Source organism: Hippichthys cyanospilos, chromosome 3 (assembly GCF_059441005.1).
Source record: "Hippichthys cyanospilos isolate Australia breed blue-spotted pipefish chromosome 3, RoL_Hcya_1.0, whole genome shotgun sequence".
NCBI lineage: Eukaryota > Metazoa > Chordata > Actinopteri > Syngnathiformes > Syngnathidae > Hippichthys > Hippichthys cyanospilos.
In genome coordinates, this window is record NC_142371.1 from 9,138,127 (window position 1) to 9,157,540 (window position 19,414).

General features: G+C 40.3%; 1 protein-coding gene across 1 annotated transcript in view; it reads right to left on the reverse strand.

The window, feature by feature from the left end:
- The window catches only part of vps13b (vacuolar protein sorting 13 homolog B), a 298,582-nt gene that overhangs the window by 75,076 nt on the left and 204,092 nt on the right, over nt 1–19,414 (reverse strand). The window contains exons 35-38 of the mRNA XM_088410037.1: nt 13,403–13,735; nt 12,297–12,705; nt 12,059–12,196; nt 5,889–6,248 (exon numbers count right to left, since the gene is read on the reverse strand). Of these exons, the coding sequence (XP_088266163.1) occupies nt 5,889–6,248; nt 12,059–12,196; nt 12,297–12,705; nt 13,403–13,735 (1,240 nt within the window). The remainder of the gene's footprint in view (nt 1–5,888; nt 6,249–12,058; nt 12,197–12,296; nt 12,706–13,402; nt 13,736–19,414) is intronic.

A 19,414-nucleotide genomic window follows, 5' to 3' on the forward strand; every position in this document is an offset into this window, starting at 1 on the left:
GTGAAAGCTTTGTCAGACGACATATGCACTTGAAAAAGTAGGCGTGCATTGGTAGTGAGTCGGGGGCACTCTTTGGGCAGTCTGATGGAGAGTTGAGAGATTAGGGCAGGTCTTATTTCATGGACCTTTGGACATCTGTTCTCTCTCTTTTTGCCCACCTCCCTCCTTTCTTCCAATGAACTATGAATGCCCCCCTACCTTGGGGAGCGGTGAGCCGTGGACGGAGGGAGGAATGTGGGGCTTCCACTTGCTTTTCATTAACACAGGATCTGGTAACACACCTCACTGTCAACCTAATCCCCTCTCTCTCCATCTTGTTCCTTGCCAGAGCGTGGCTACTCTGACCAGGTACAGACCCCCAGATGTTGCAGCGGCTCGAGTCTCATGAACACAGGATGGGGTGGGGTGAGTGCAATGACATACTCAGGGAAGATCAGTCTGCTTTGCCTTCGACTTCATGGCCTTTTATCATCTCATTCTTTGCTTGTTTTGCCCATTGATGTCTTTTTCCAGTGTCTCTTGAGCAACCTGCTCAACATCTACTCTTTGTGCACTAATTAATTTTGTCTGTATCCTCGTTCTGTTCAAACATTTGTTTTCCGAATCTTTCATTAAACTTCTACAACACTTCCTTTGAAATGATGTGCCTTTCCTCGTTCTTTCCGCTTTCCTTGCGTCCCTGCGTCCGCTGTGGTTCATCGATATCGACTCTCACGCAGTGAGGCTCGGGGGAGCAACACAAGTAGCAGCAGTAGTGGTACATATTGTAGCAGTAGTCTTATTACAGTCTCCTGTCTAACATCTCGCATGTACAGCCAGTCTCATGGGGGTCATTCCCACTGACTGATTGAGGCTACTCAAGCTGAAGTCCTAACTTTCATCTGAGTACATTTCCAAGGTATCTTTTTTCAGAGGTACGGACTGGACAGGAGGGTTCGGGGTGCTGACTGATGGAGGTGGTGCGGCTGAGTTTAAAGAAAAAAAAAAAGAAAAAGTGACATCGGAAGATAGAGCTATTGTAACCAACAATCAGTCGTCGTAATTGAAGACATCTGTCTCATGATGATGGTAACAAATCTGGAAACGCTAGGAGAAGGCATTCTTAGGGAACAGAGACGATTTGGGATATGACAGAGGTCTAGAAAGAGTCCTTAAGTTATTAAGAACGCTTAAAAAAAGGTGAGGCAAACAAGTCATTCAGCTTGAAAGCTTTGGACATCTGCTTAAAATAGTTTCCTCGCACACAATCATGCACTGAGTTTCTCGTATTCCACTGGCAACAGGTTTCACCCCACGTGAACTTTTCACAGTCTTTCAAAGACGAGGCCAAGAGATGAAATATTAGCAACTATAATGAGCTAGGCATAAAGAAACCACACAGGTTTTCACCAAGTGCTCAAATCGGAGTTACGAGGAAGCAAATAAAACCTTTGCAGCATATGCTGACCGTTATATTTATGGCTGTTCTGTTCAGAACAGACGTGCATGTCTACATGATTTCGTTAGGACATATCAACAACCATTTTGGAGCCAAACTGCAGTAATATCAGTAAACACTAGTGGTGCAAACTCAATATTTGTATCATTTTTCTAGTTGATTTGTAATTCAATGAGGGCACATGTTTTTATCATTTGTTCATATTTGTGAGGGAAACAAGATCTATTTAATGATTAACTAAGTGTGTGCGTGTACGTTGTCGAATCTGATGTCTCACGAGATGACCGTTAGTACTGAGGTAAGTTAACCGAGAACTAAATGATTAGCACTTTGTATGTTACTTTTTTTTCTCATTTCCAATTTTGCACTATACATCAGCCACAAAAAGGAGTGAGAGAAGGTTGTCAGAAGAGAAAAAGTAGAATACTCGCATCGCATTTGGTTGGTTAGGGTTAGTCGTGTGACAGTAAGATTCAACACGAGTGGCTACTTAAAGTTGACTGTTGTATTATTTTAAAAAACCTCAACATATGTTAACTTGTTTTGCATTTAAAAAATATATAAAACTTCATTTAACGCAATTCATAACTCTCACGGTCATTACAAATGCATCATGCATCATTAAAGTTCTGACTATGAGTGTTTTTTTTGCTCTTAAATTATACCAGTGCTTCTAAAATAGTGAGGCGTGAGAGGTAATGCCAGGGGCGGTTGGGAATACTCAAGGGAAAAGGCTTTGTTGTCATGTAAAGAGTAATTCCAATAAAATAGGACTTTCTTTAAGTTTCAGGCACTTGGTTATTTTTTTTTTCTATTTTAGATTAAGATTTAACCTGTATAAACACTGTAAAAAAATCAGGAAGAGTTGTTAAAAGTTGATTTACATTGCTTTTATCTTTTGTTAATGTTGAAAATGATACAGGTTGAGGTACACTTATAAAATCTTTATAGATAATTATCTTATTTATAATCAGGGGGTTGGGGGGGTGAAAAGTTTTCTCTTTCCTGGGGGGGCTTGGCAAAACATGTATAGATGTATACAATTAAAAAACATAAAAAAATAAAAAAAAACTATGTAAAGGATTTATTTACCTTTGAGTGACACTTGTTATGGCCATATTCCCTGGTAAGGGTAACCTAGGCTAGGCTATCTTAACTTTTTTCACATTTCTTGATTATCTCCAGCTTTGTTTCCATATAAATCATCTTCTTACTTCTCCCTTTAATATCACTAGCAATCTTGGGGCCAATAGCTCACCCATTCAAGTTTGATGCAGTAAAATGCACAATAATTAGTTATTTTAAGCACTCAGACGCAATCCCGTCCATATCATGCTGTCATTTTGACAGTGACACTGACCAATAGCAGAGCAGTACCTTAGGGATTCGTGATGCAGACCAATAGTAGACAAGAATCTGAGTGACGCGTTGCAGCGCAGGCTGTTTGACCGAACCAGAAAATAAGAGCAATTACCTAAAAACGTACCCCGCGGGTCCACTGTACCTTGCTTTATTATAATCACCCCCCCCCCCCCCCCCCCCCACACACACACACACACACACACACACACGCACACACCACCACCATTCCACCCACCCTATCTATGGAGCTGACTAAATATGTTGCTAACGGGCATCCTGTAACGAGTTGTGTTCACCCTTAAGAGGTTCTAAATGTAAGCTTTTGTCAAAGTCAACCCATCCATGATGGAAAAAGCTGATGAAAAGTGGGGCAGCGTATTGTGTCATTGTGCAGTTAAGTAGACTAAAGTAAACAAAATGCAAGTCGTTTGAGGTTTTCATTAGATGCTTTGACACACATATATCTAAGTATAATGTAATCCTATATCAACATCTGTACAACAGATGCAGGCAATTATGTAGCCCTTCCCTAAATTAGTCTTTGTCCTCACCATCCGTCGTGACAGTTTCCACAGCAATATAGCATGTACAAATGAGCCACTAAGAAAAACCTACTTCTACTGGATGGGAAAGATCATCAGTCCCAATTCTTCTGTTATGATTTACAGCGCAGGCTTTTTTTGTTTTGTTTTAACTCAGGAAAAACAGCAATGCAATAGAAGTTCGTATTGCCATTGTGGTTATGCACAGAAGTGACAAATCACATTTAAACTCACATTGAATATATGATTGTGCATAGAATGGAACATGGTGAACATCATACAACATAGTGGTGGCACTATGTCAAGAAAAATATCTGATCAAGGAGGCTGTGAAGAGGCTCTGCGACTGACACTTTGAACGGTGACCACTATTTTTATGGCACCTTCTAAAAACACATACTGAAGCACTTTAATGCCTCAAACATCTCACACAACAAATACCCAAACACAAAAACATAATTGACTGCTTGAGTACAATATATTACATTTTCTCCTCTCCATGCTGCTTTTCCTATCAATGATGTTCTGTCTGCGCTACCTAAATTGAATTTTTAGGGAAAGTGTCAACATTTGAAATATGACGCTAATTTTGATCCGCTGAAGACCAAATAAAAGGATTAAACTCTTTTTTTTTTTAAAAACATTTTATAAAGGCCTTATCGTACAAAATTTAATCTTCAAACATGATAATAATCCTAAGCAATTTGAAAAATGTTTTATGGCCTGATGAAACCCAGACTGAATTTATTAATTAATAACACTTCGGATCCTGAAAACAATGCATTTTTTTTTCATCTTTTTATGTAATTCGTACCATGTGCAAGGTAACGAGGCACTTGTACTGTAACACGGCCAGGGTGATACGTCTTGTTTTTGTTTTTTTGATAACCATATATTTTTTTGTTTCAACCCCTGTATTAAAGGGTCAATTTATAATCGCATAACTCAAAACCAGACCACTTTTCTCCACATGTTTGAACAACAGTCATTCACTTGTATCATGTCAAATCATATCATGTCATGTGCAAGGCGTGATATGATTATAAATAGTCGCTTTCCTCGAACATAGCAAATATGCACTTTTGTCATCTTGCCTCTTTCCTGACGGAAAACAAGGCTGCATGGTTCATTTTTTCGGCTGACTGACGTATTGAGTATGAAAAGAAAAAAAAGGACACTACAAAAGAAGCGTACAATGCTGATATTTTACCAGTGACAAGCTCGCATGTTACGTTGGCACTAAATGACGACGGCCATCTGAGGCTAGGCGATGCCGCCCGTTTCAGACATGTGCACAGCTATGGCAAGCGGATGAGTTCATACAACACGATTCCTTATTTGAGTTGCGAGGTACACAGTTTGGAACGCTGTTTTTTTATGCCCCTTTTAACGTAAATAGTGGTGTTCTAAATACAGATGGTGTAATCAAAAACAAAGGTCAGATTCATGTTGTATGATCTCGCTTGCCATATACTGTATACAGCATTTGTGTACAGAGGAAGAAGGCAAAGATGAAGCCGTTACTGAATCCGCTGTCAGTCAGGTAGCGTATGTTGCACAAAAGCTTCTAAAAGTGACTTTCCCATTTTTAATAACACACATCATAATGTACAGTGGACTCCCACTATAAGAAATCAATCCGTTCCGGGGTTGGGATCGTAAGGCGAAATCGTAATATGGCAGGCAATAGAAACCTATGGTAATTAGCTAGTGTGTATAAAACCCCAGGTAGAAACATCGATAACAAACATTGATAGCAAAATAGTATAGTATAAGCACTACTAATAAAAAACTATACTGTAAGTTTATACAATTGAATAAATAAAAAAGATACTGTATAACGGATTTAGTTACCTTTGAGTTACGTGTCTTGAGCTTGATATGGCCATATTCCCTGGCCAGGGTAGCCTAGCCTAGCCTACTTCACATTTCTTGATTATCTCCAGCTTCGTTTCCATATTAATCATCTTCTTACTTCTCCCTTTAACATCACTAGCAATCTTGGGACCCAGAGGTAACCAATTAAAGTTTTTATTAAACACAATGCAAAATAAATACAATATTGTAAGCACTCACACTAGAATCAAGTATGTCACCATCTTAGTGACACCATGACGCTGACCAGTAGCAGACCAGCATCTTCGTGACGCGTTGCAGTATAGGCAGTTTGATGCGACCAGAAAATAAGAGCAGTGACCTAATAACGCCTGAAGATGGAGGCAAAGGAACATAAACACAGCCAACAGTTGTTGATGTCGTAAAGCGGGATGAAAAAACATCACAGTTCACGTCGTAACGTGAAAAAAAAACCGTAAGGCAGGGACGTTGTGTTTTAATTGGACAGCCATGGTATATGTAACCACAAAAGCCAGGGATCAACTTACCGTGTACTCTGGTTTTTGTAAAATTCACACAAATAGCAGTAAAAGGAGAGAGGGTGGGTCGACTTATCCTCAAGATCGACTTGTCCTCGAAATATTATGATAATCCTCTTTTTTTTGTGAGACGATTTGAATGAATGAATGACATATATTTGTTTTACTCACCCTCGATGCTCGGGCCCATCTTCAAATTGAGATTTCCCGTCAGTGATGACACAGAAACAGTCACGCTGGGCCTCATTGGATGGGCCTCCGTTTCCAGGACAACCACAATCTGTGTGGTGTGCAGGGAGACCTTGTGGAAGGACCAAGCCAAGGCATCAATGCTGCTTGCTTTACTTAGGCCTGGACTCTGATGAAGTGGGGAACAGGCCCTGCTTGGCATCTTTGCAGGGGATGAATGAGGGGTGGAGCTCTTCCACGTGTGGGTTGGCAACATTTTCTCCAGGTAGGCTTTGGTCTGTTCCAGTTTGACCAGTGTTGGGTTGATTTTCAAGGGGCGACAGAACTGCAAACTCAGTTCAGCTGTTGAGGGAAGAACAGAGATGGAATTAGAGGGGTATAATTTGATGACAACACACTGTGCCATCAACAGTGTACTGCAAGTGCACTGTTGTTAATTAAAACAAGTAGGCAATCTCCCATGTGTTTGACAGTGTAAGATTTGTGAAGTGGCACGTTTCGAAGAAGATATTCACGGAGCTAAAGGGAACAATACTTTCAGGTAGGCAGTGACATTGGAATCATCATCTTGCTCACACACACACATGCGCACACACACAAGTCTCGGGGCTTTGTGGGTGTTCTACTTCTGCGGTTTTGCATCAGTGGATGGGAAATTGTAATTTTCTAGTCTATTCGTTTTATAACAGGCAATTTAGCGATGGGCTATTTAGTGTGTGCACATGCTAAAACAAAGCTTCTTAATGTTAATGTTAACCCAAGAAAAAACCTAAATAAATAGGAGAGTTGGGCACAGTCCCTGTTAGTAATTTGAAAACCCACCATAACTGATCAAATTCCATTTGGTTCCATAAAAAAGGGACAGGCTTCATCAATGCTCCACAGAGCAAAATGTGCTGCTACCAAACCCACGGGACACTGCATTTTATCACGTCTCATAAATCAAACTTCAAGTCCTTCTCTCTGATCGTTCAGCTTCGCTTGCAAAAATGTGTTAAAGAACAGATGGCCTCAGTCTAACTCTCCTGTTCATATAATCAAACATATACATAACATAAATGAATGTGGAAGAGCATGAAAGGGAATATTTTCCTCATGAAAGACACATAAATTCAAGACGTCCTTTGCATGTGCCTTTGTGCAGAGCAGTCTTCAAACACTTGACTGGAATTTACAGAGACACATGAATTAACTCCATGCCGTGTTACACCACTTCCATTATCCCATTTTTCCACTTGGTCATGATGATGGGAGAGGGAAGCAACTCAAAACAAGTCCAGCTGCTTTTCATGGTATCCTCAAGGCACTAGTGCTTTTAAGGAGGTTTAGGCCTTCCGTATGTCTTGTTCCCAGGTACAAAAACGAGATGACATGAGCCGGAGTGCTGCCAGGAGAGGCAACGTGCGCACGCACACACATGGACCCACACACTGCAACCTGGATTCTTTTGTTTAATCCAGTGGAGATGAGGCGGATGGTAAAAAGGAAGGATGGAACTGGAGGGCAGATAGGTGCAATTTGCTGTGCAATGTAGCTTATCATTTCCACCTGACTTACACCAGAACATTTTCCGGAGCTGGAATAAAAAGCATGTACTGAATGCAGCTGTTCGTTTTTCACCCTCTCTGCTTCATGGAACTCATCTTCTTGCTTCTTTTTTTTTTTTTCAACCAGATCTTTTACTTTTCCAATAGGCCCCAGCCTAATCAACCCCACCCTGGTTGTAATCAGTCAGGGCCAAGCCTGGCCCTGTGTTCTCAGCATGACTGTCAACATCAAGTGTCTCATTTTGTAAAAACCGGCGTATCCTGATTACTTTGCTTGAGCAAGCATCAAAATGCAGGTTTGGGGATCTGTCTGCACCATACTGGGCATTCTGACGTACTGATTCTGCTTCCTTCAACATGCGCCTAGCACACCTGACAATTTGGTGGCTGAAAGTAGACAAAATTTTACAACAAGTGGAGCCACGTCCAAGCACTGGCCAGGTAGCGTGATGCGATTTTGGTGACTAGGATTGAGGGGCAGGCATACGGATTCAGACCTGCTCGGGCATGTGTGATGGATGACATTGGATTTCATTCTTGAAAATAACAATGACGTACAAACCCTCTGAATCATTGCATTAAAAAAAAAATAATTCCACCGGCTGCAACACAGGAGGGCATGTTTGAAGTTTTACATGGCTTGCCACTCAACCTTACTGACTTGCTACCTCATCTTCTATTCCGAGCCTTACGATCCCACCATGCTGGTCTTTCAATGGGTTGACAATTTACTGTGGTGTAAAAAAAGTCAGTTTCAAAGAGCACTAATATTGTCTATAAACTGAAATGAACACTTTTTTTGTTGTTGCTTAATCTAACAAAGGGGGTGTGCAAATGGAGCAGAATGATTAGCTGCTCGCAGAGTTGACTCAACAAGCCGCCCTTTTGAAAAGAGTTCGATGGCAATGGTGTTTTATTTATTTTTTTATCTTCTTGGCATGCAGGATAAGGGAGAGGTCTTCATCTTAACCCCTTCAGACCTTGCAGCATACTGGAGGACATGACACATTTAAACCAATATGCTGAATTTCAGTGATGTTGCCCACTTCTGGCAGATGTCTGAACAAAGCTTTACCAATGGAAATCAACTTTTGACACTAAAAAAACTCTGCACTGTCCATGCAATATTTAGATCTCACAAGATAGATCTCAAAACATGATCTTAAAAATGGCAAACTGTTCATTTTTTATAAAACAAAAATAAATGCTAAGGCTAGTCTTGTTTATCTTCGGTAAGTTTTTACTACTTCATATGTATATGATACTACTATGTATACTCCTGTATATAAACTAGTTTTTTTTAAATGCAGTGGCTGTGGCATATTCAGGTGCGCACAATAGTCCAGAAATTACAGTAAATGCTATAAGTGGAAGGCCTAACAGAGGAGTGGGCATCAGTTCTGCAGATCAAAAATTACTTTTCAGTCATTCCCAAATTTTTAAAGAGCAGTCCTAATACGAACAGGCTGGGGGGAATCATACACAGGCCTTCTCTAATGTCAGCTTTGATTAACACGACAGAAACTGTGGGTACATGGTCTGACAAAGGTGCATACACATCTACATTTCTGCACGACGGCAGTGGTGCTTGGACAAAATTTGCTTATTAGGCAGGGTTACCTTGCATTTTTGGCAAGGTCAAGCGTGACTTTGTTGCCCCTTTGAACCTGCTGCGTGTGTGTGCAATAACCACAACGTTTGTTTTCATCTCTGCACTCCTATGAGTCTCGGGTTGACATTTTCTGCTTGACTTTTGACAGCGTAGCAGCTGTGTCAGACACAGGTGGCTATGTGTTTGATTACACCCTGCCTGTACATGAAGACAATGTTTGGGCCGGCCCGTGTTTGGGTGAGCAAAAATGCTTGAGGGGTATCTGCAGGATTCAAAAGTCCCAAATAGCCCCATACATACTGTATAAGGCAAGTGACACATGCCTCAGGTGCCATCTGAATCAAATTAGAATGCTTCTAGATGGTTCTGAGGTGCACACGCTTGTATACAGTAACTGACTGAAACATTTCTTAGAAGTCATACTTTGACAGGAACCAGGGACATAGGAGAGTAATGCTTCCAATTTGTTCTAGCTAATCTATCACCTCCTGCCTCTCATTGGACAGAAGGCTGATCTCTCGTTTCCAAGTGGTAGCATTTTCATCTTTGGAATTGCCGACTGAGCTGCCAGCAGACTGGAACCGTTTAGGAAAGATGACACAAGGAACAAAAGATAGCATCCAAGATGGGGTGAAAAAAAGAGCCTGACAAACTTTTTAATAATTGCTGGTGTAGCTCAAAGTTGGGAAAGTAACTATCTTAATTCTTTATGCATACACATTTGTTATGGTAATAGTGACTGATGACTGCTCAGACAAACACCATCCCGTTGAACATCAAGCACGACTTTCCTTACCATGTGTACTTGAGAGGGTAGGTTGGATTGTCAAGCGGAATAAAGCCTGGGGTCTGGATCAAACCCCTCAATGGGTCAAGAGATCATTTTTGTACCTTTTCTTTGCATTTTTAAAAAAGTGCATTTTGAAAGACACCACTGTTGTACGTAATGTATTTTACAAAAATAAAAAGTAATCTAGACGAAGAAAGGGAAATGTATTGCACTTCTTATTCTTTCTTCAACCGAAGTGTGCCAAGACATTTGTCTATGTGTGTAAAATTTCTAGTACCGTATATTAGCGTACATTACATGTCTGGCTGTGTTTAGGTACTTTCTGAACATTAATGCTGAGACACATACTGTTCTGAAAAGTGTTTTTTATTCATCTCTGATAAGTTGGGGTAAGGTATGTGCAAACGTGTTTGTGAAGGGTGTCGTGGGTGAAGGGAAACCAGTAGCATGTGTGGTCAATTTCAGATGTTTCCAACATACCTTGACCCGGGCTGTGTGGGGGTGACAAGGGGCAACCTCACACTGAGCCTGGATCCCGTCTATGTCGTGTGTGTGTGTGAGACACTGACAAATTGGTAATTAGGAGTGCAGCTATGATGGATAGAATTGCAACTAGTCTTCTTACATATTCAAAAGAAAAAGCTCAAAATAATGTAGCCTTCTGTTTGTGATGGCCTCACAACACAGTAATATAATTCATAAAATCTTATTGGCATGCATGTCCAAATGTTGTTTCTCATTCTTATATGAGGTTACAACACATGACACGGCCAAAATTGGTTGGAGTTTGCATTTGGGTAGGACAAAATCTTAGCACTGGTAGTCACTGTATGATTTCCACCTCAAATGTTGTCTTAAATGGCTGTCTGTTTCTACTTGTGGTTGAGCATCTGCCTGAAGTGATATGCCTCTCAACCAGCTGTCAATTGGAATAATCGCCAGGCAACCGTCATTATACAGAATGCAATGCATATGTAATGGACGACGATTGGGTGGCTTTGTCAATCAAAAATGGAATAGATTCCCCTGTAATTATTTGAGTCAAATCAATTTACCCCTTGTTGAATATATGAGGTGTTACTTTCATATTTTAATATTTTGATAATTATATATATTTTTGTCCATGGATAAAGTGCACAAGCAATTTGGATATGGCCTTCTTTTCACTAGAAATGATTGGGAAAATTACCCCCCCCCCAAAAAAAAAACAAAAACAAAAAAAAAACAAAAAAAAAACCTACAAAGGACAAACAAACAAAACAAATCATGTAGCCACCACTGTTATAACAGGATGATTAATTAATTAATTCATTCACAGGTTTGGAATCTCTTGACAAACAACTTTTCATTTCATCTTGAAGGTTAGGTTATATTGTTGTTTGATTTGTGAGATCAACAGATGACGCAATAATCCTAGTGTTTTGCAGCATAGCTTGATCGATTACGCAATTGTTTGATGGAATTCGATTCAGCAGTGGCAGCCCTAATATAGTAAATAAATAAAAGTACATAAGAGACTGCAACAGATAAACTGGTGATTGATTTTAAAATGCACCATATGCAAGGGTTGAATTTTTTTTCTGTTTCCTTAAACAGACGCAGAAGGGCTGATGGAAACGTGTGTGTGGCTGTGCATTGTACTTGCTGCGTTGTGTACAGAGCAGCATTGTGCTGCGCCCAACAATCCTTAGTGGACAGATACGCCGAGGGCTTTCCGTGGACAGCAGGAAAGGATGTGTGTGGCTGAGGGGGCAAAATTCTTCCTGGAATCATCATCAATAACAACTACAGTCCAGCCGGCCTACTGGGATTAGGGGGCTAAACTGTGAAGGATTTCCTGCGCCTACGCACACTGTTCATGGATTCATGAAATCCTCAAAGGGATGAGGAAGTTCCACTTACTCATCTTCTCAAGAGCCCACTCGCCCAGTTGTTTATTGTAGATCAATTTGGATACAATGTAAGACAAACCCATGGGTCAAATATTTAGCTTCAAGGTACTCATATGGATATAATATCAGTCCAAAAATAGATGACCAAGCCATGTGAAAAGCAAATCCACAGGACCCACACACAAATTGAAACCCCAAAAATGTTTCACGTTGCATGTTATACAAATGATTTAAAATGATGTGGAACAATCATCTGTATCTTAAATTTTAGATGTAAACTAAAGTCTGTGTGAGAAGTGAATTCATCCTACCGGGTCCATTGAGGAAATCTTGAATCTGAAAGCACAGCAGAGGCGGAGGGATGCCAGTCTCATTGTCCACCTCACCTGCTGCTGTCTGGAGCCAGCACACATTGTAATCCAGAGGCTCTGGCAAAGTCTTCCCTTGGTCTGAACAGAATACATGGAAAGAATAGAAATGATAGGAGAAAGAACAACAAATGATTATCTTTTATGAAAAGTCACTGCAACCATTGTTCGCCTCTCATACCTTGGCACTTATAGTCGGATGCCACTCCTTTTAAGGCCACGTCAAAAACAGAGAACTCCATTTTCTGTTTGCGGTGGTGGCAGCTTAGAAGAGCAGAAGGTTGCATCACCTGCAGGTAGAGCAACGGATCCAGCACCTGGTCAGCAGCCCCTCTTCTTCCGGGTTGCCTGACAATGGTCACCCCCAGCGCTTGGCGTGCCGACGAGCGGCTTGGGGTTGACAGGGAGTTCAGGGAAAGCAAATTTCCCCTCAGCATAGGGGACACAGGCTGGGAGACATTGCTGTTGACAATGTCTTCAGCAGTCAGGTCTGACAGAGTAACCAGGGTAGTAGGGTCTGGGGATTCCGAGAGTGATGCTGGAGGAGCCTCGGGCAGAATTTCCGGCTGATTGAGGGCACTCTTTCCCACCTGAGGAAGGTGTCAAAGAAAACACAGTACTTAAATGACTAGGCTTGACACATTTTGACTGCACATTCAACATTTTACCCATTTAACAAATGCATAATTTTGTTTTTCAAATATTAGGGTAAAGGAGGCTCTGAAAATTGCTAACATGGAATGAGTTAACTATATTTGCGGAATATTAATTAAGCAGCAAAATCCATCTCAAAGGGGTGACCGTTTTGCCTCTCGCTGTCTACTGAAAATTACATTGTAGTTGCTCTGGGCTCAGACGATGGCCAACCATGGCTCACTTGTTTGGAAATGTGACTTTCACCTGCTGAGTTGTGATTAGTTAAGAAAGAAATTTGTCGTTACCTGAGCAACGGTGATGTTGCTGTTGTTAAACAGCAAATGGCAAAATGAGCACCCCCACAGATGGCTAAACATGTTGATTTTACGAAATTGTTATTCCACAAACAAAGCATTAATCAGAGTGCCATAAAAAGACAAGTGGAGGCGCACAAAATATATTATTTCATAGGTTGATATCCTCTGGATGTGCTGATTTGATTGGTAACAAGTCTCAAATGATTTGATTACATCACCAGTGTTTACTTGCGTTTAAGACAGGCACAAAGTTTCTCTCATGCGCACACATTCAGGCCGGTTATGAGTCCACTGACTCCAGTGGCAGCTTCCAAGTCACACTTGTTTTGTTTACCTTTTCAATGGGCTCTTTCCTAGTCTGCGTGCTGTCTAATGTAGTGGGGGCCTCTGGGGAATTACAACAGTCATAGGCCATGACAGACAGTCTACTAGCAGTAAGGAAGATGTCGAATGGAATAAAGTTGAGGTTTTTGGTAATGGTGGACTTCTGAGAGGGCCTGGCTATGCAGTGGTGACTGGTCCCGCTCTGCTGCTCAATCTGGACAATTCGGATGCGGGCGCTATCGCTGCCGAAGCCGCTGTCCTGCCCGTTCCCACTGTGACGAGAAGAAGCGTCGATGCCTGTCATGGAGCCTCGACTGCTCTGCTTCTGCTCATGTTTACGCATCTGCATGGAGGCACAAGGAAAACAAAGGTTTCTCAAGTTACTACACACTGCTTGTGCTGCCCAAGTTTTCTCTTGTACATGCAACTGATGATTGATGTGTAAATGTGAGAAATGTTTTTGGTTACTTCAACCTCTGTAGACGACTACACTAACTACACAAATTGTATAGGCAGTAAATGACAGTGATCCACATAAACAAACTGTAGAAAACATTCAAAAACAAAATGGTCTTGACCAAACCAGAAACACAAGCATCAATGAAAAGGGACAACAAGGAGTATTAAATGAACATGAGAGCATTTTCTTCTTTGCAGAGTTATTGTGTTCTGATCCTTTACAACAAGACATAAACCAAATAGCTGACTTGATTGAAACCATGGGCCAATTGACCGACGAAAAGGAGCATTGTATAGCCACAAAACATTAAAGGCATGATGTGGGACCTTTTGTGTGGTTTTGAACATAATTTAGCAATTTTGAAATATTGAAGATATCTTTAAAGAAGGGCTTCACCCTAGTAAAATCCAATTGTTTTTTGCAGTGGCTGTGGTATCAAGCATAAAGCAGCCCAAAATGTATGCTTGGTTCCAGATGTAGACAGCTTAAACCACTGTCATTCCCAGAAGATACGTTTAGACTAGACAAAAGGGGTTCAAACAATAATGAACAAATGGATTTTAATCTACAAAGCACTGCTCCGACAGAACAAAAATGACCAACAAGTAATAGTTTTTATACTACTTACATTTGGAGTTGTGCAAAAGCTCAATGAGGTATTGAAGCAAAAAACAAAACAAAAAAATAAACATACCCCTTATGTTGTACAAATAGTACAACATAACATATAATACAAATAGTAGTGACAACAATTTTGGAGGTAGGGTAAACTCACCTAAACTCACAGCAATGATTCAGGTCGCGGCTGCATCTTAATGATTGATAAAAGCCTACATAATTTCTGATGGTTTTTGGACAATCATGTTTCGGGACAAATAGGACATATGTTTACATTCAATTACGCATTGCTAGTTTTACATTATTCTGAAAAAGAGCGCTTCCAAAGAATACAAGGTGTAGAGCATCTCATCTGATCAACATGCACATGGTTGCTATTACGGCATGTGCGCTCAGCTGCCCCCTTGCACTCTACATCACTCCCTTCCACCCACTTCATGGGAATTTTAAATGTATATTATTGCCATGGCAAAGATAGTGTTTCAAGACCTCAGAGCAAATAGTAAACCCACTGGCAGCAGATTAGACAGAATGCTTGACTTATTAGATATTTCCTAAACTAAACAGTGTCATCAAAGGCTAAGAACAAGAGCCATATAAAACGCCGCGGCACGCCTGCCTGTTCTGTTCTTTTAGGCCAGGCTTGCACAGGATAGGCCCTGCCAGATCCTTTTTTTTTCCACGGCTGATTGTGTGCACTTGTATTTTCTGGAGAAAAGTAAGATTTTCCTCCAAAATGAGCGGGGGAAGGAATATGATCTGATTTCCAAGAATGTTGTGTTCAGCAGGTAACACTTCAGTGGAAGAAAAAGGTGTTTGGAAAGTCCAAATGTTCGCTTGATGAAGACTCCTTGATGGAAGGGACATTTAAATGCACAGCACGAGCCAGAACAACAACAAAAAAAAAAGGTCAAATACTCGTTTTAGTTCAGAGTCTTTCTTCATGAGCTCAGGCCATACACATGCATTTACAATTACAGCAAATACTCAATCTTCTCGCCACCACCACCACAAAAGAGTGCCCTCTGAGCAATTTCTTGATCTAAATTTAGATGTGCTTACAAATGGAATATGGGATAATGGGGAACACAATCTTGGGCTAGGGGGGAGAAAAACAAAGAGAAAATACAGTTGTTTGAACTGCAGTTTGATTCAAAGCATGGACAATTAGCCCATCTACAAACCCGTGATTGAATATAAATCACTTAGAAAAAATAAAGCTGACAGCTGGATTTCCCCAAGATTTCTGGACTTGGTTAGACACCTTTATGATTGCTCACAGACAAGGGGAGCAGGTATTAACAACGTATGGCTCGAAAGTCTGTAGACTTAAACGTTACACCAATTTATTCACTGACAGAAGGCAATAAATTTCAAATGCAAACACGCACTGCAGCTACATGCCTACTCCCAGCTGAAATCCCCCTTTCCAACCATTACTTTCTATTACATTATATAATAGCTGCACTGAAACACAGTTTCCACATCCCAGTGTAATCTTTCTGTGGACCTGGGAGTCGATGGTGATTGTGAATGTGCGATGACACACACATGCAACCCACAACATCCATTGGCCAATCATGATGTCATGCTTCTCACAGTCTCTGGGCATAGCGTCCTGGAAAATGGAGGATAATCCCCAAAGTGTGAAACCATGAGTCTCCCAGGTGCCAATCATATCAGCGCGCATCTGTGCGACCCCAATTTCTGTCAGTGTAACTCAGAACAGCTTGGCTAGAATAAGGCTAATAAGCGGAAGCAAATGTCACATCATCCAAATGCCACCCGTTTACAGTGTTGGCTTGCTAGTGCAATATGACAACATACGGTTTACATCTGAATAGCACACATGCGCTTAAGTGTTTCCAGATGAATCAAAAGTGGGTTGCAATACAGGTTGAGAGATCGCCGAATAAGAAAATCGGGAGATCCATGTGGTCTCAGAAGAAGATGCAGTGATCCCTCGCTACTTCGCACCTCGCCTATTGTGCCCTCGGTGCATCGCAAATATTTTGGGGGGGGGTTATTACGGAGAGACGCACTGTGACGGTTTCCTGCATGCCAGACAGACGAGGCAACTGTAAATGTTCTTGCCACGGATGTGGAACTACTGCACTACACATATTTACTTAAATCTTATATTTAACATTATACAGTAACTGAACAGTTACCCCTTTCCATCCTTTGAAGTCTGGCGGCAGCCGGGGTCAATTTAGAAGCGCCCGGAATTCGAATTAAAGTCAAATCTCTACATGATCAAACCTGATAATGAGAGTATACACTTGAACGAATAAAAAGAGAGGGTGCGGAGAGGCTGTTTCAGAGCGAAATAAAATTGTGCTTGTGCAGTCCTTCTCTGTTCCTCATGCATGAGAAAAAAAAAAAGCCTTTTCTCCTTTGTGTGTAGTGTCTCACAAATGTCTAACAGGTGAACCTGACACATTGGCTAAATGATTTAACCAAGAGGGCAGACAATCACCATATAATAAAGCGCATGTTAGGAAAAATAAAACATTAAGTATTTTCATAGCTTAATGGTACTATACAATAAGTGATGTGTCAAATGGCAGCGATCTTTAAAATGGAAATGACAACAGCCCAAAGTAATAGTGAACACGTTTAGAACAAATTTAGTTGGTCATTTAATTGTTTTAAAAAAACTATGAGATAACTTTTTCAAATGTATTTACAGTCAGAAAGGGCTATAGCTAACAGCCATTTTAGTACTTGAATAATATGTTATTATGTTATCAATAAATCAGTGAGTCAGATAAAAAAAACAACATCAACAACAATTTCATTTCAATCTGTTCAAAAAAAGATTTTTTTTCTTTTTTTTTATTTAAAAACATTTTTTATCTAAACCGGTTGCTGGTTGGGTCTGTATACTTTAAAACCAGGTGAGTCAAAAATACCCCAATTATGGGTAAATTTGACCAAACCTTATGTTGAGATTGTCTTGTCTTGTTTTGAACAAAACAGTTGGGCCACATTGACCCACACCTTTTTTGTTGTTGTTTTTAAATCCATAATTGGGTTACTTAGAACCTAGAGGTTTTAGAGTGTGGCATTAATAAATGTTGATCATTTTCCAAAGTAAAAAAAAATGTTTGCAATCATTTCAATTTTCGTTTCGATTCAACACAAATATAATAAATCAGCTTTCATATACAGTAGGACTAAAGAAATCTGAAAGGAGAGACAAACGTTTTGAGCGTTTAGGCAAAATTAGGTCTCTAATTCATTAATTTATTATATAAAATATTATATAAACTGACTATGGTGTGATTTTGTAACCAATTAGTTAGTAATTCATTTAATCTTGTCGTTTAAGCTATAAATCATTACACCTCTAATCATTACATTCTGTAACAATCATAATCCCTTTCAAGACTATTTCTCAAGCATAGCCGGTGTAAAAGTCACTTTCACGCATGCAACCGGACATAGAATGTTGAGATAATGCTTATTGTGAATCAGTGCTTGGCACAGGTTTTTCAGATTCTCCGGTGACTGCAGAGAATTCCCAGTAAAATCATAGGAAGTCATATTACTAAATCTTTGTGACGGAGCAATACAGTTCAGCTACTTGCTTGCGAGACATCTGTATGGGGGTTAACTTCTGTATCTTGACTACATCAATGCATACAACAAGTTCACCCCCTGGTTGTGCTACCCACTATTGTTTACCAGAACCATACAGCAAATAGCAGGCCTCTGTTCTTTTGTGGCCAAGGGAGAAAACACTCAAACTCTCACCTTAATCAAAACATAAAGACAATACTTTACAAAATGCCAAAAAGACTTCCATTCGACCTTTCATTTTCTTGTGGAAAACAGTGGGTGGAAGGCATTTATAATGTGAAGTCACCTCTCACTGGATGCATTAACAGCAGCCACTAAGCAAAGAAAGGCATCAAAGGCAGTCATTTAATACATTCAATGTTGTTTCACTAACAAAGACAACCTGCGATGCACTTAAAGCGAACCACAACAAAGTGGCAACAGAAGGTCACGACCTTGGAAACGGATGCTGAGTGCTACAACGTGACTATCAACTGTACTTTAAACAAGGCATATACAAAAGCTCAGGGAGCCAACAAGGAGCATTTTAACAAGATCCCTGAGCTCTGTCATGCTGGTGGGTGGGTTTTACTCCTTGGGGTTTAACTGCCATTTTTTCATAGGGGACAATAGCACACATTATACTTTTCTTTCACTTTTCCCAGGCATCATCTGTTCAGGAAGTATTGGAGATCTAATTTTTTAGGGGGGGTAAACCCCACACGTGAAATACTTAAGGAAAGGAAACATCTTAATGACAGCACAATTTATGCATGTGGACATTCCTGGAGCACTGGATCAGATGGAACACTTTGAGAGGAAATGAAGCCAGGAGTGGGGAGAAATAGCTTGATAAGGCTTTTAAACTGCGCTCAACAAATATGAGAATACAACCTTTTATTTATTTCTCAGTGAACACATGAACCAAATGCAGAATTTTGATGATTTGGTGCCTGTGCTTGAATTGCTCATTTTGATCAGAAATTGATTGGCTCATCAGTTTTTCACTCATTATCTGGTATAAAATGCTTGGGAAAAAAAGTGAGACTTTTTGTGAAAATTAAACCAAATAAACGCTGAAAGAAAAGTCAAGGTTTCTGAAATAAAAAAAAAATGCTGCTCATTGCACATTCAGGTGTGTGTGCAGGACACCTTGTTTACTTAAAAAAAAAAAAGTAAAATAGAAAGGAAACTCAACAATGATTTTGATCAGTTTTCAAATGCCTTAAGGTTTAGGAAAGCCTTGGCTCAAACACAAAGATACAGTATTTATAAAGGATGGATGATGAAAAGAAAAATTGGCAAACGCGAGCATTAATGCGGTCCAAATGGAGAACGACAATGAGCTACTTAACAAAAAACTGGTTCTGGGACACATGG